This window comes from Orbilia oligospora (genome assembly GCF_000225545.1).
Source record: "Orbilia oligospora ATCC 24927 unplaced genomic scaffold scaffold00075, whole genome shotgun sequence".
Lineage (NCBI taxonomy): Eukaryota > Fungi > Ascomycota > Orbiliomycetes > Orbiliales > Orbiliaceae > Orbilia > Orbilia oligospora.
The window spans coordinates 598,048-611,340 of NW_011645632.1; the positions used below are offsets into that span (position 1 = coordinate 598,048).

Below are 13,293 nucleotides of genomic sequence, written 5' to 3' on the forward strand. Positions count from 1 at the left end.
AGCTGGTATCATCACGTCGTTCAAATCTTCACTTACAATCCTTTACGTTCAATAAACATCCAATACACATTTATATGAATTGAAAAAAAAAAAAAAAAGGTTGATCATAATTATAGTATAATACAAAGAATATACCTAAAAACCTCCCGGTATACATAATCCATATATGTATGTACACACGAGAGAGAGTACAACATAACCATCCTCGCTCTTCGCTCTCTCTTCCCCACATTCCAAAAACAAACTTTTGGATAATAATAATAATAATAATAATATTAATATAAAAAAAAAAGCGAAAAAGCAAAAAGAGGATATCATCATCATCACCTGAAAGAAGCAAAGCAAAAGATCAAGAAATAGTATCAAACTCCTTCTAAAATCTCTCTCTCTCTCTTTCCTCTTTTAGTTATTCTCAGGCCTCAAAGATCGAACAGCCTTTCCGGCTCTCCAGATCTCCAAATCTCTGATCTCTTGCATCTCCTGCTCGTACTTGGCACGGTAATCCTTTTGAGAGTTAAACTCCAAGGATCGCTGAGTCTCCTTACCGGTCTTGACGGAATCATAAAGTTCCTCGAAGACTGGCTTCAAGCTATCCTTGAATTTCGAGGACCAATCGATGGCACCACTATCAAAACCCCGTTAGCAAACTATTCACTATAGTAGAAAAAGAAAAAGAAAAGAAAAAGGGAAGGGAGACCAACCGTCTGGCAGTAGTAGAACAAGCCTCGTACATCCAATCCATACCATTCTTTCCAATCAAAGGATACAAACTCTGAGTAGCCTCCTCAACAGTCTCATTGAAAGCCTCAGAGGGCGAATGTCCATTCTCCCTGAGGACCTCATACTGTGCCAAGAACATACCGTGGATACCTCCCATCAAACATCCACGTTCACCGTAAAGGTCGCTGTAGACTTCCTTCTCAAAGGTGGTCTTGTAGAGATATCCGGATCCGACGGCAACACCAAGTGCCACGGCCTTTTCCTCGGCTTTACCGGTAACATCTTGGAAGATGGCAATGGAGGAGTTGATGCCTCGGCCTTCCTTGAAGAGGGAGCGGACGGTACGGCCGGAACCCTTGGGGGCGACGAGGATGACGTCTACGTCGGTTGGGACTTCGACCTTAGTCCTATATTATCACACATAGTTAGCATCAATCACCACCACTACTACCAAAAAAATATAACCCCAAAAAGAATAAAGGTGGGGAAATATAGAGGGAGAGAGGGGAAAACCCACAAATCCTTGAAAACAGGGCTGAATCCATGCGAGAAGTACAAAGTCTTGCCCTTAGTGATCAATGGCTTAATGCTAGGCCAAGTCTCACTCTGCGCCGCATCAGACAAAAGGTTCATAACAATGGTTCCCTTGTTAATAGCCTCATCGATCTCGAACAGGTTCTTTCCGGGAACCCATCCATCTTCAATGGCTTCCTTCCACGAAGCTCCGTTCTTACGAACACCAACGATGACGTTTAGTCCGTTATCGCGGAGGTTGAGACCTTGACCGTGTCCTTGGGATCCGTAACCGATTAATGCAAGGGTGTCGTTCTTGAAGTATTCCTATTGATTGAAAAAAAAGTGGGGTTAGTATACAGCTGTAAAATACGTAATAGCTCGTAGACGTGTGTGCCCCGCATTGGGCCTGGTCTCCGAGCTAGGCCAATCCAGGGTAAGAAGTGAGGAGGATGAGGAGCAAGAGGAAAAAAACATACAAGCAACTTCTCTCTGGGCCAGTCAGAGCGTTCATAGACGTCCTCCTTAACACCAGCAAAGTCAATGGTCTTGAGTCCTCTCGATTGGATAGCTGGAACGGCAATTCTAGCAGTAGACCTAGCAACAGCTGGTCTTGATGCTGCAGTGAGGAGAGCAGCGGTTGTGAGAGATCTTTGGGTGATTGGACGCTTGACGGCGGTCATGGCCTGTCTGGAGGAAGAGCGGAGAGCTCTGGTAACGGTTTTTGAGGCCATTGTGGGATATTTTGGTATGGTATCTGGGTTTTTGCAGATAGATGGGACGGTAAATATGAGATCGAAGAGAAGAATGTAGAAACTGACAATTGACGGTTATACAATTGGCCAGGACAGAGAGGGGAGCTCGAGAAGGACGATGGCAGGAATGAAGAAAAAGGAATCCGATGAAAAATTCGGATTCCGACCCGGCCTATTTATTCTCTTTATGCGGTCTCTGTCGACACGAGTTAAACACAGTTTACATACATAGGAAGTCACCTCGGACGACGGGTAAATGACCGTCTCCAGTCTCGAACCGGCCGACTCACCACAAACATCCCTGCAAACTGCTAAACTTCGGCGCCTTTTTGCGATACCGGAGACAGCACTCTCTCCGCGGGTCTTGCAAAAACACCAATTCGGCGCTAGTTCATACATAAACCCAGGAGCACCAGCACTGGAAACCACTCCGGAATACGGAGTAAAACGGACAATTGTGCAGAACTCGCCCACATGGTGGACGCGGAGAAGTTTCTCGATCCGAAGGAGGAAGAGGTTTGCATCTAGATGCAGATTAGATTTGCCTCACGTGCACGCACAATCGCGGACCGGCCAAGGATTCCCCATCTTATATAAGTAATTATAGCATAATGTACGCCACACAGGATATCACAGGTTAATTATGGATATATCATGTACTCATTCCATTCCATATGACTTCAAGATTACGTAGAGATTAGAACATCATATAAAGAATCAACATGAGCACAAAAACCAATCCAGCGCCAGACGCGATGAGTTATATTGACAACGGAATAGTAGTGATAGGGTTCCAGGAGAAGGAGAAGGAGGAGAAGAAAACGCAGGCTGGACGTCAAAAAAGGATATAAACAATAGCGGCTAAACAAGGGGGAAGCCCCGGAATTTAAAATAATCCGGGGTACAGAGAGGAAACGGCGAAAAGAGGAGGAGGGGTAGGAGGGGTAGCAGTACCGAAGCCAAATTAGCTATATAGTAGCAAAGAAAAAGAAGAAGACGGGATAATCAGGGAAATCTATTACAAATTTCTCCAAAAAAAAACAAGACAAGGTAGATAGAAAAGAAGATCCAAAGAAAGCAAAAGAGCCTCATTCTATCCCTTTTCCATCGCGACAAAAAATTTCGCCTTTGCTTATCATCCCAAGAAACAAGAATCTATAGGCAAGTTTCGAAGAAAGAAAAAAAGAAAGAAAAGTAATTGTTTAACAATGAGAAACTTTCGTTTCCAATTGTTTGCGCGTGCGAGATTGTGTGATTTGCGAGTGTGAATGTGAACGTGAGCGTGTGCAATGCCGGGAAGAAAAGCAAGCGCCGAAAGGGAAAACACCTCCGTAACGACCAGTAAGCATCAAGGGTAAAACAGACATGAATAAGAAAAAAAGGAAATAGCGAACGAAGCGATCAATAGAAGTGCTGTCGTGATCTCATAGAGATTATTATACCAAAAAAGACCCCCAGAGAAACATCGTGTGGTGATGAAGAGGAGTGATATTTATTTCGTGACTTTATCGTATGAGATATTCTTGACGTATCCACCGCCCATGGAAGATCGAACATTCCTCTTGAAGTTGTCCCGGTTGGTCTTCAAATCCTCAGCGGCTTCCTTATTCAATGGATCCGATGCGTTTGGCTCAAGGAACAAGTACTATACATGGTGGGAGCTTAGTCAGCATATCGTCATTCTGATCGGGTTGGGTGCCACCGGATTCTAAGAATTGAAGGGAAAAGAGGGTTTGAGCGAAAGGAGGGGTGAGAGCATACCTGCAGCCCAACAATAACAGCATTCAAGTTCAACACTGGTTTCCAGTCCTCTCTCAAGATATTAAGACAGACTTTCCCTTCCAGATCGATATTTGGGTGGTAAATTTTCTGCTTGCAAAGGACCTTTGGTGGCTCGTGTGGGAAGTTCTGGTTGATGGTGAAATCGAAGTTGAAAGCACCGCCCTTGTACATGCCTATACATTAATTCAATTAGTTATCGACATATTACAGGGATTAAAGTGGGGTCGGGTCGGGTCGGGTGATAGTCCTACCCTCATCTGGCTCGATCGTGAGTGTGAAGTTAAGAATATCGTCAGGATCCGGGAAATGAGTCTTCATCGTCGACGGTAACGAGAGTTCTCCGAGATCTATAGCCATAATTTCAACAAGTTAGCATTTTGAAATCCTTTAACTTTTTTGTTTCCTTATTCGGTAGGAATATCTAGCTATCTTCCGTTGCTCGCGTGGGTGGGGGCTGGAACGGTGTTTTCTTTGTTAAGGCATATTCGGCAACTGACCCTTCTGAACCCGTAACTGAGCAGCAGTAACCTTCTTCTTTCCCGAAGCCGCAGATGCAGCTTGCTGCTGTTGCTTCTATTAATCCCGATTAAAAAGCTATCGTTAGCATCGGTGTTTCTCTACGCCCCGAAGGAACCCCTCCGGGAGGGAGGATCAGGGAGGCAAACGGAGAACTGAGTGGGAAAGAACATACCATAGACCAGATTTTTAGCATCTTGGAAAGGTTATATTGGTGATGATGAGGATGATAAGGAAAACCAGTAGGATGTGGGAGACACGAGAGGTAGGAGGAGGAGATCGTAGGTAGTGGAGTGAGGTGACGTGCGAGAGAGAAAGTCTCGTGAAGGATGGATGAATGGATGGGAGGATTTAGTTTGGTGGTTTGAGAGAGCTGGGAAACGAGGCAATCACTCGTGGCGACTCGACAACAAGGCAGCAGTCCAGAAGCTTCCGTTTGAATGAGACTTTACAACCACCGTTCGTTCGAACCCCTCGCAGTATTTATACTATCACCAGATATCGAAAATGAAACGATACTGAAAGCAAGTTCAAAAAAAAACTGAAGTTGTATCAAAAATCAAATAAAACAAAATCCAAACGAAAAAAGAGAGCGAGAGAGTCGACTACTTGTACTCAAAGAAGATAGGTATGCAAGGTATGCAAGGTATGTCGCAAGGCTTAGTTAGCTTGGGGATTCCCTGAAACCTGGCTGGCCATGCACAGGCCTGCGAGGAGTCAACATCAATGCAAAGACTCATCCTGCTGTTGCTTGTCATGCTCAAACCCCGGGCCCATCCATACCATCTCCGAAATTTCTCGTGGATCAGAGGTAGTTAGCATTCGCTCTCGGATTCGTACGCGCTTACATATGCAGACGCAAAGTGATAATGTAAGTATGTAAAAGTACATCCTCTTCAGATGAACCCGGATTGGTGATACCTCACTAAGCAAGGTGCAGCCAATGCCTCCAGCCTCAGACTGCTCGGAATATGGTCTGTACGTATCTGGATCCTTGCCCTTCCAACATTGAAACCCAAGGATTACGAAATCTCATGTTCCACAACGTACTGGTGCTCCCTTATTACAACAATTGAATATTCGACTACGTATACTATATGTGCACGCTACCATATATCAATCCATAGTCGTGTTATAACGTTAGTAATAATAGTAGTAGCCATTCTGATTCCTGTAATTTACTTCCAAAAAGAACAAAAAAAAGTCCAAGAATACAAGCAAAATCCACGCAAAAAAAAAAAAAAAGGAACTTCCCTACTTTCTCTCTGTCTCAGAATATCTTATATCTTCTCGTATTCATTTTTTGTCTGAACGAGCGACACGAGTAGTATTACATGGGGGAGAAGAAAACGAAAGAGAACAATAGACTAGAAAGAGAAAGAAAAAAGAAAAAGAAGAGACACAATTTCCAGCCACCATCCGGTCCGATAAAAACAACCTGCAGTCCCAGCGACAAAACGAATCAAGAAGTTATCCAGCTGCTAGGTAGAAAGCACAAAACACCACGAAGATGGGAGGGGAGGGGGGAACGAGTAGCTAAAAGATAGGAGAGTAGTAGTAATTTCCCGATTCAGAGAGAAGAAGAACACCTCTTAACACCGTTATGCGATCCCGTCAATTGTCCCAGTTGCTCCGATGCCAGTCTGTTCGAGAAATTTGTAAATAATCATATTTGATTTTCTAATTTTCTAATTTTTTTCTTCTTTTTGTTATTCAGCTGCCATTGTGTAAAATTGGTATGTAGTTCGAGAGAACACTTTCGCGTTTAGATAACACGGCGGCTAGAATTAATACCAAAAGATATATGTAAGCCTTGGTTGCTCAGTTTTGAAGACTGGGGATGCAGTTACACATACAATCCATCGTCATCACTGGTTTCAAGAACCTCGTAGTCATCGTCGAGCATGAGGCTGTCAACATCATCCTCGCTGGTAACACCGTCGCTAGTATGTCCTTCTTCTTCAGAAAGAGTGAGGGTCCATGCCGGCGAGGCTGCTGGGTTCTGAGTACCCGGGAGAGTAACCTCAGTCTCAGCCTCAGTCTCAGTCTCGACTTCGGTTGGGATGGCCTCCTCGACGGCAAGGATCTGGGACTCCTTCTCCAACTTGGGGAAGATCATCTGGGATGATGCGGAAGAATCGGAATCCTCAACCTTCTCGTCAAGCTTGTCGTCGTACTTGATAGTTTCAGAGAGATCGATGAGCTGCTTCTTCTCCTCTTTCAAAATCTCAATATCACACCAGAGCTTGTGGCCAAATCGAGATCCGTTGGGTGCGGTGAGTCTCCAATAAGAGATGACACGGCGGTTAGAGGTAAATGGAGCAGTCAAATCAACAGCGAAAGAGGCGGTCTCTCCCGGGCTGACAGCAGTACCGGTAACAGTGGCGATGCAGCTCTCTTCACTACCGTGACGGAACATGTGGTCACCACCGACGAAACGGACAGTGACGCCTGCGGGCCATGCGCTAGTACCAGTATTGGTAAGGGTCCAGACTTGCTCGAACTTAGTTCCGGAAGTGAAGAGAGTGCCATCAGAAACGATGTCACGGAGGTACTCAGCCTGCAAAGGCTCAGGTTCCTTTACGGGGACTGGGATTGGCTCGGAATGCTCAACTGGAACCTTCTTCTCATCCAAGTATTCTGTTGAAGGCTCAACGTCAGCAACAGTCTGAACTTGGGTGGCAGCATTAGTGGTTGATTTGAGGATAGAAGGATCAAGGCTGCGAACATCGCCAAGAAGGCATCCTGGGCCAGTCGGGGTAGCCTCGGTAGTCGAGCAGGTAATGCCCTGAAGAGCAGTCTTCATCTTGATGAGGGGATGTGTCTTGTTATGATCATTGAGTGGCGAGGCCTCGCAGTTGGCACAGAAGTCCAAGTCATCGCAGATAGCACACTTGTAACGATCACCCAAAATGTACATCACATTATGTCGGCATAGTGGGCCATCGCAGCGTACGCCGTTGTGAATGGTCTTAGGTCCGTACTGGGGAGCGATGTTAATTGCTTCGTAGATCTTGACGAATCTGTGGCCAGGGTGAATCTCCGGCGCCGTCTGAACGCAGGCAGTGCAGTAATCCCAGTCTGGGCAGGCCAAGCACTTGTGTCGAACACCGTTGATGGTAGCGTTGCACCCATCGCAGATGGCATGGTGACGAATACCACGGCCTGGTTCTAACAAGGCAGTCCCAATGGCATCGAGGGGAGTGTCCTTGGTGGCTGGTGTGAATCCATGCATGGGGTGGTGACCATGCTTTTGGGCAATGTGGCATGGGAGACAGATATCGTAGTCTTCACAAACGGTGCAAGTCACGAAACACTCCTCCGGGAGGGACGCAATACAGCAATTACAAGTGCGTGTCCTGAATGGCGGTGGTGGTGGTGGTTGCTGCTCCTGCTGCTCTGATTGTGGCGAAGGCGCCTTTGAACGCTGCTTGCGCTTGTTGTACTCTGTTGTGCTCGAGACAATACGACCCTTCTCAAGGGTACGCTTGATGAGCCAGTGGTCACCTTCACAGTGAACTCCGTTATCAACACAGGTGGCGCAAAGGTCGTAATCGCCGGTATCACAGATTGAGCAGTGATAATGTTCTCCGCTGATGGTTCCCTGGCATTTGTTGCAATAGACCAAGAAAGATCTCGACGACGGGATAACCTCTGGCTCGATGCAGGCACCGATCTTACACTCGGTCTTAACAGGTTCTGGAACCACGTTGAGTGAGAGTTCTTTCATACGCTTATCCACCTCGACCTCCAGCTGCTGCTGAAGTTGTTGTGCGAAAGTATCCCCAGCAAAGTAGCTTGTGACCTGATCAGCGATCGCCTGAGTATAATCGACGGGCTCCGGCTGTGGCTCGACTGGGGCCTTGACGGCCTCGGGGACAACGACATTCGTAACGACAGGTTGTGGAACGACTGGAACCGGGCTTGGAGTTGGCTCAACAGTTGCCAGAGTGACCTGTGAGGTATATGCTGGTGGATTGGATCCGATGGTATTTTCGACTGAGAATATATCAGTAATCGCTACACCAGCTAGTCTTCTCTGAACAGATTCAAGCAGCTTACCGGTCTCTGGGGTGATGACAGTAGCCTTGAGACGAAGCTTAAGCTTTGCCTTAGCGGCACGGTACAACTGCTTGTAGACGGTCAAGTTGTCGGTGTCCAAGACAACAAAAGAAGCGGCACTGTCACTGTATCGTTCAAAGCGAACATCTTGGTCTTCAGGAATGGCAAGGGCAACCCGAAGCTATAGGTTGTTAGTATGTCTTGATTACATAATTTCGGTATGCTCGTGAGGCCGCGCGTCATACCTTGGTGGGTAGAACTGCTGGACCCAAGTCGCGTAGAGGAAGTTTGAATCGACGGATAGCACCGTTGTATGAAACTTTAACGGTGATGGGAGTATCTGGATTCACTGGAACATGGAGTGGTGCGGCCTGTGGCATTTGAGAAATTGGTGTAGCCATGTTGATCTATCTGTTTGTAGACGATAGGTTAATAAACCGTCTGAAAGGTGAGTAACAAGGCTGTCGTAAAATGTATTTTTTGTAAAAAAATAATAATAATAAATGAAATGAAATAAATAGTAGAATAATGAAAGAACTTTTATCCTGTAACAGGTACGATAAAATTAAAATAGAAATCAAGCCCTAGAATATGAAAGCGGAGGGTGATGAAAATTATGAAGAGGAGGACCGGGAAGATTTGAAGGGAGGTTGAAGAGGATAGGCAAGGGAGAGAGAGGCGAATGTGGCACGTTCTAGAATATAAAGAGGAGACGAATGTGTAGGAAGGCAGGAATGAAGGCTGACGAATACATAAAGGCAAGCAGCAGCCCACTGGAAAGAGCCCACTGGCAAAAGAGTACTTGATACACAAGCAATACCTCGTCCAGTTTCTGGGGTTGGTGGCGATGACTGACCGACTAACCGACTGGGACTAATCAGGCGTCTGGGTATAATGACTGGCCTGTCCTGTCCTGTCCCAAGCACCGGATCGGGTCAACCTGTGGAACACCCGGGGGGGAGAGCAAGGGAACCGGTCTTGTCCGAATAGCCCAAGATCAAAAGTATCATATATACTTATAAAGACAGTGATAAGATATATCCGGTTTATGAATCCCGATAAAGGATTCCAATATCAAATCAAAGCCAAGTATACAATAGACGGAGTGGTGACGGTGAAGGATGACGATGTCAATGCAAGTGTATGATGGGGGAAGCGACGAGGGCAAACGTAATTGGGACAAACCACCTCCGAAGGCTGGAGGGTTTCTGCCTGAAATAAGGTATCAGAATGTCGAGAAATAAGGGACTTACGCACTCTCTTTTGGCTAGACTAAATATCCTGGGTCATTCGAACGAAAACACTGCGACCTCTTCGGGAGATGGCAGATGGGTTTTCTATGATGTAGTAGTGGGTAACTCGATGGTGGATGGAAGTTGGAAGTTGAAAGAGGGAAAGAGAGATGGGCGGTGATAATGGAGCGGGAGGGAGTGAGAGGGAGATACTTCCTGGGAGTCTTAATAAGCGAGGCCTTATTGCTGTGCATGCCGGCCTGTACCCGCCTCGTTCTTTCTTATAAATTATAAACCTATCAAAATAGACCACTACCACTTGTAATACTTGTAATACTTGTAATAGGTACTTATTTGAACAAACGTCTAGGAAATCAGTGGAATTATTGATTTATCGGAGGATTGGATTGGATATCTCCAAGGCTCATTCGGTTACCGACATGATTCGAGGGACAAAAAACTGTCTCTTCGACTCGCTGGAGGTACATGTGTATACTAGCATGTAGAGCACACACGATCATGTGCCTCATTCATTCGTTCGTTCGTTCGTTCGTTCTCCATCAAAGAAAGGATCTAGACGCCACAACGGACAACGGACAACGGACGGACAGGCTTAGCATCAAACGACTATTACCATGTCGCGCCGTGCATAGAAACTCCAGATCCCCCCTCAATTGGGCTTAGACAGTTGTATCCCTCACCCTGTTGCCCATGTTCAGCCTACCCGTCCTGCTCAATAACGTCACAAGCCTTTCAAGCTTTTAAAAGGGAATGCCCTGTCGACCGACGAAACGGACGGGAATCCAAGGCCGATTCGGTAGTCTAATTCAGTAGGCGCCTTTTCTCTCCAGGAGCTCGGAAGGATGAGGCTTGGCTTTAGCTTCCCCGGAGTAGTCTAGAACATCTCACACGCTTGCACTGCATATAAGTTATAGGGAAAGAGTTATGAAGCAGCAGCAACGCATTTCCATTGCCATCGTTTTGTTTTTTCCCCTGTCAATAACAGCTGACGTCGTTCAAAAAGTCGATGAACGCTCAGTGTGGGGATTGTAAAAGGAAAAGAGGTCGAACTTTTTAGATACAAGGGCTTCTATCCCAGTGCACCCTGGAATAGAGGTTTCGGGTGTAGGTTATGTTATGTTATCGTGTATACGCCTTGGTCTTTCGACATCAGCGGTTTGTTGGTGAGGTGAGGTGGAGAGGAACAGAATTATTCATTGTTCATATTTCCCCGGACGGACGGGATAAAGATCAAATGCATGAGGGGATATCAAAAAGAAAATCGAGAAGGGAAGTGCTAGGGAAATATCACCCGCCATAAAAAAAAACAAGAGAGAGAAAACAGAAGCGTAATGATGTAGTTTTTAGTTGCATAAGAAAAAAAAATTGGTGCAAAACAGCTGTTTAAAGCCAGGTTACGAAGAATTCACTAATTCCCCGAACCGACTCCCATGAACTGCTCGCTCGGCTTGCTGGACTTCATGATTGCCTTGATCTGCTTACGAGCCTATGTATTGAATCATGGTTAATATTTGGGTTTTCATAGAACTTATACTATGACAGATTGAAGGATTACTTACAGCATCCGACTTGATATCAATTCTAGTCATCTGGCAATTGAAGTGACGCTGAATAGCATCCATCTGTTGCCAACTGAGCTGGTCCTGGACAAAACTGAAACTGGCACCAACACGTCCGAAACGTCCTGTACGACCGATTCTGTGAAGATATGTTTCGAAATCTGGAGTACGGCCATCGGGGAGGGTTGGAAGGTCATAATTGACGACAAGGGAGACGGAGGCAATATCGATACCACGAGCAATAACATTAGTGGTAATGAGAACCTTGGAACGTCCAAAACGGAAGTCGTCGATAATTTTGTCACGTTGATTGCCATCGAAAGCACCGTGCAATGATGAAACGGCATGTCCATCCTCAGTCATTCGGCGATGAAGCTCATTAGCATTCTCGCGTTTCTAGTATGCCGTGTTAGCTCTTTCTTTTTTTGCCTATATAGAAAGTACTCATTGTGGTGGGTTCTTACTCTGACGAAAATGACGGATTGACCAATAGTCATCAGTTCATAGAGTTTCAGAATAGCATCGTACTTCTCATCGTCGTTGGCGCAGTCCATGTAGAATTGTTTGATCCCCTCAACTGTAAGCTCTTCTTGCTTCAAGGTAAGCTTGTTGGCACCTGGGGCAAACTTCTCAGCATATTCCAGGACCTTTTGAGGGAATGTGGCGGAGAAGAGTAAGACTTGGACATTAGTCTTTGGCAGGAATCTAGTATAGTGGAAGTCAGTATGATCTTAAACCATCGGTCTCGGGGAAGATATCTTACGATTTGACGCGGAAACATTGGTCACCGAGACCTTGCTGGTCCAACATATTATCGGCTTCGTCAAGACAAAGCATCTTCAAATCTTTAACCGGTAGAACTCTACGCTTAATACAATCGAGAACGGTTCCAGGAGTCCCGACAACAATTTGCGCCTCGATAATCTTCCCACGTTCGACAGCAAGAGGGACGGCGAATTGGGTTTTGACTCCGAGGAAACTTCCCATGTTATCGACAACGGCCAAGATCTGTCGGGCGAGCTCGCGGGACGGAGCAAGACAAAGTGCTTGCGGAACGTTCTTAGTGATGTCGATTTTGGTCAACATGGAAAGAACAAAAGCAGCCGTCTTTCCGGTACCGGATTGGGATTGACCGATGAGGTTTGTGTCATTATTCAAAATGAGGGGCAAAGCGCGCTCCTGGATCTTGGACGGACGACTGAATCGCATGAGGGCCAGACCCTTCAACAGTTCCTCCTTCCTGTAGCCGCCACGTTAGCTACTTCTACTCCTATATCTGTAAGAACGGAATCAATGGTTATAATATGACGTACAATCCGAGATCGGTGAACTCTTTGATAGAGTAGAGGGGACTGTTCGGGTCAGCCTGTAAATCGGCGAGCGTGACGTTGACATCGTGCTCGTTCTCAACGAGATTATCATGCTTCTGCTGAGATTGATCCTCAGCAATGGGTTGGGGAGTTTGCTGTTGTTGTTTCGACATGTTGGCGGCGGCTTCTTCTTCCTGTTCAACGTCGTCTGCCCACGAAGTCTTGCTGTTGCTGGACTCAGCCATACTGAATCGCAGGACGCGCTTGGGGCGAAGAGTTTAGTCGGGAAAGGTAATACGGGACGGATGGAGTAGAAGCTAGGACGGATATTCTGGTCCCAATGGTCAGTGGTGTGGTCGAAGTGAGGGTAAAGTAGATTCGATGGGGAACTGACAGGTTCGAATTCGATGGATGGATGTCAAGACGTTCTCTCCAGATAGTGACGGAGAATACCAAGAACGGGAGTTTTCTGCTTCTTCTCTCACAGTTTGGTTACGAGACCAGGAATAGATAGAAAGACAGAAGAGGGGAGAGAAGGAAGGGACAAAAGCTCTTGAGAGGGTGCACGGATAGTATATAAGTATTTATTTCCAGCCGAGTCCAAGGCGCTGTGGTGGGGTGAGTGATGCGTGGTGGGGCTGATGGAGTGATGGTGATGCTGTTGATGCTAGCAGGCTGGGGAGGATGTCGAGGGAGTAAATGCAAGTGAAGCGATTATTGATTCAGAATGAATAGGTCCTGACTTTACTAGCCTGCCTGCCTGGATCCTTGTTTGTTGAAAACATGGACATCTGCAGAACAGGAATGAATAACCCCATTGATG

The 13,293-nt window shown here is 46.1% G+C and overlaps 4 protein-coding genes across 4 annotated transcripts; all 4 read right to left on the reverse strand.

Annotated features, from left to right (window-relative positions):
- Positions 1–402: 402 nt before the first annotated feature.
- On the reverse strand, positions 403–1,967 carry AOL_s00075g156 (uncharacterized protein; the record flags this gene model as incomplete). Its single annotated transcript, XM_011122467.1, has 4 exons — positions 403–625; positions 702–1,127; positions 1,238–1,560; positions 1,713–1,967. The coding sequence occupies 4 exons, from the start codon at positions 1,965–1,967 to the stop codon at positions 403–405; spliced, it is 1,227 nt and encodes a 408-aa protein (XP_011120769.1).
- Positions 1,968–3,480: 1,513 nt separating this feature from the next.
- AOL_s00075g157 (uncharacterized protein) lies at positions 3,481–4,482 on the reverse strand (the record flags this gene model as incomplete). Its single annotated transcript, XM_011122468.1, has 5 exons — positions 3,481–3,633; positions 3,750–3,943; positions 4,022–4,117; positions 4,268–4,343; positions 4,462–4,482. The coding sequence occupies 5 exons, from the start codon at positions 4,480–4,482 to the stop codon at positions 3,481–3,483; spliced, it is 540 nt and encodes a 179-aa protein (XP_011120770.1).
- Positions 4,483–6,132: 1,650 nt separating this feature from the next.
- On the reverse strand, positions 6,133–8,749 carry AOL_s00075g158 (uncharacterized protein; the record flags this gene model as incomplete). The annotated part of the gene is made up of 3 exons (XM_011122469.1): positions 6,133–8,285; positions 8,349–8,529; positions 8,594–8,749. 3 exons carry the CDS (start codon positions 8,747–8,749, stop codon positions 6,133–6,135), a joined length of 2,490 nt encoding a protein of 829 aa, XP_011120771.1.
- Positions 8,750–11,009: 2,260 nt separating this feature from the next.
- Positions 11,010–12,715, reverse strand: AOL_s00075g159 (uncharacterized protein; the record flags this gene model as incomplete). The annotated part of the gene is made up of 5 exons (XM_011122470.1): positions 11,010–11,087; positions 11,161–11,556; positions 11,625–11,865; positions 11,924–12,400; positions 12,474–12,715. The coding sequence occupies 5 exons, from the start codon at positions 12,713–12,715 to the stop codon at positions 11,010–11,012; spliced, it is 1,434 nt and encodes a 477-aa protein (XP_011120772.1).
- Positions 12,716–13,293: the final 578 nt, after the last annotated feature.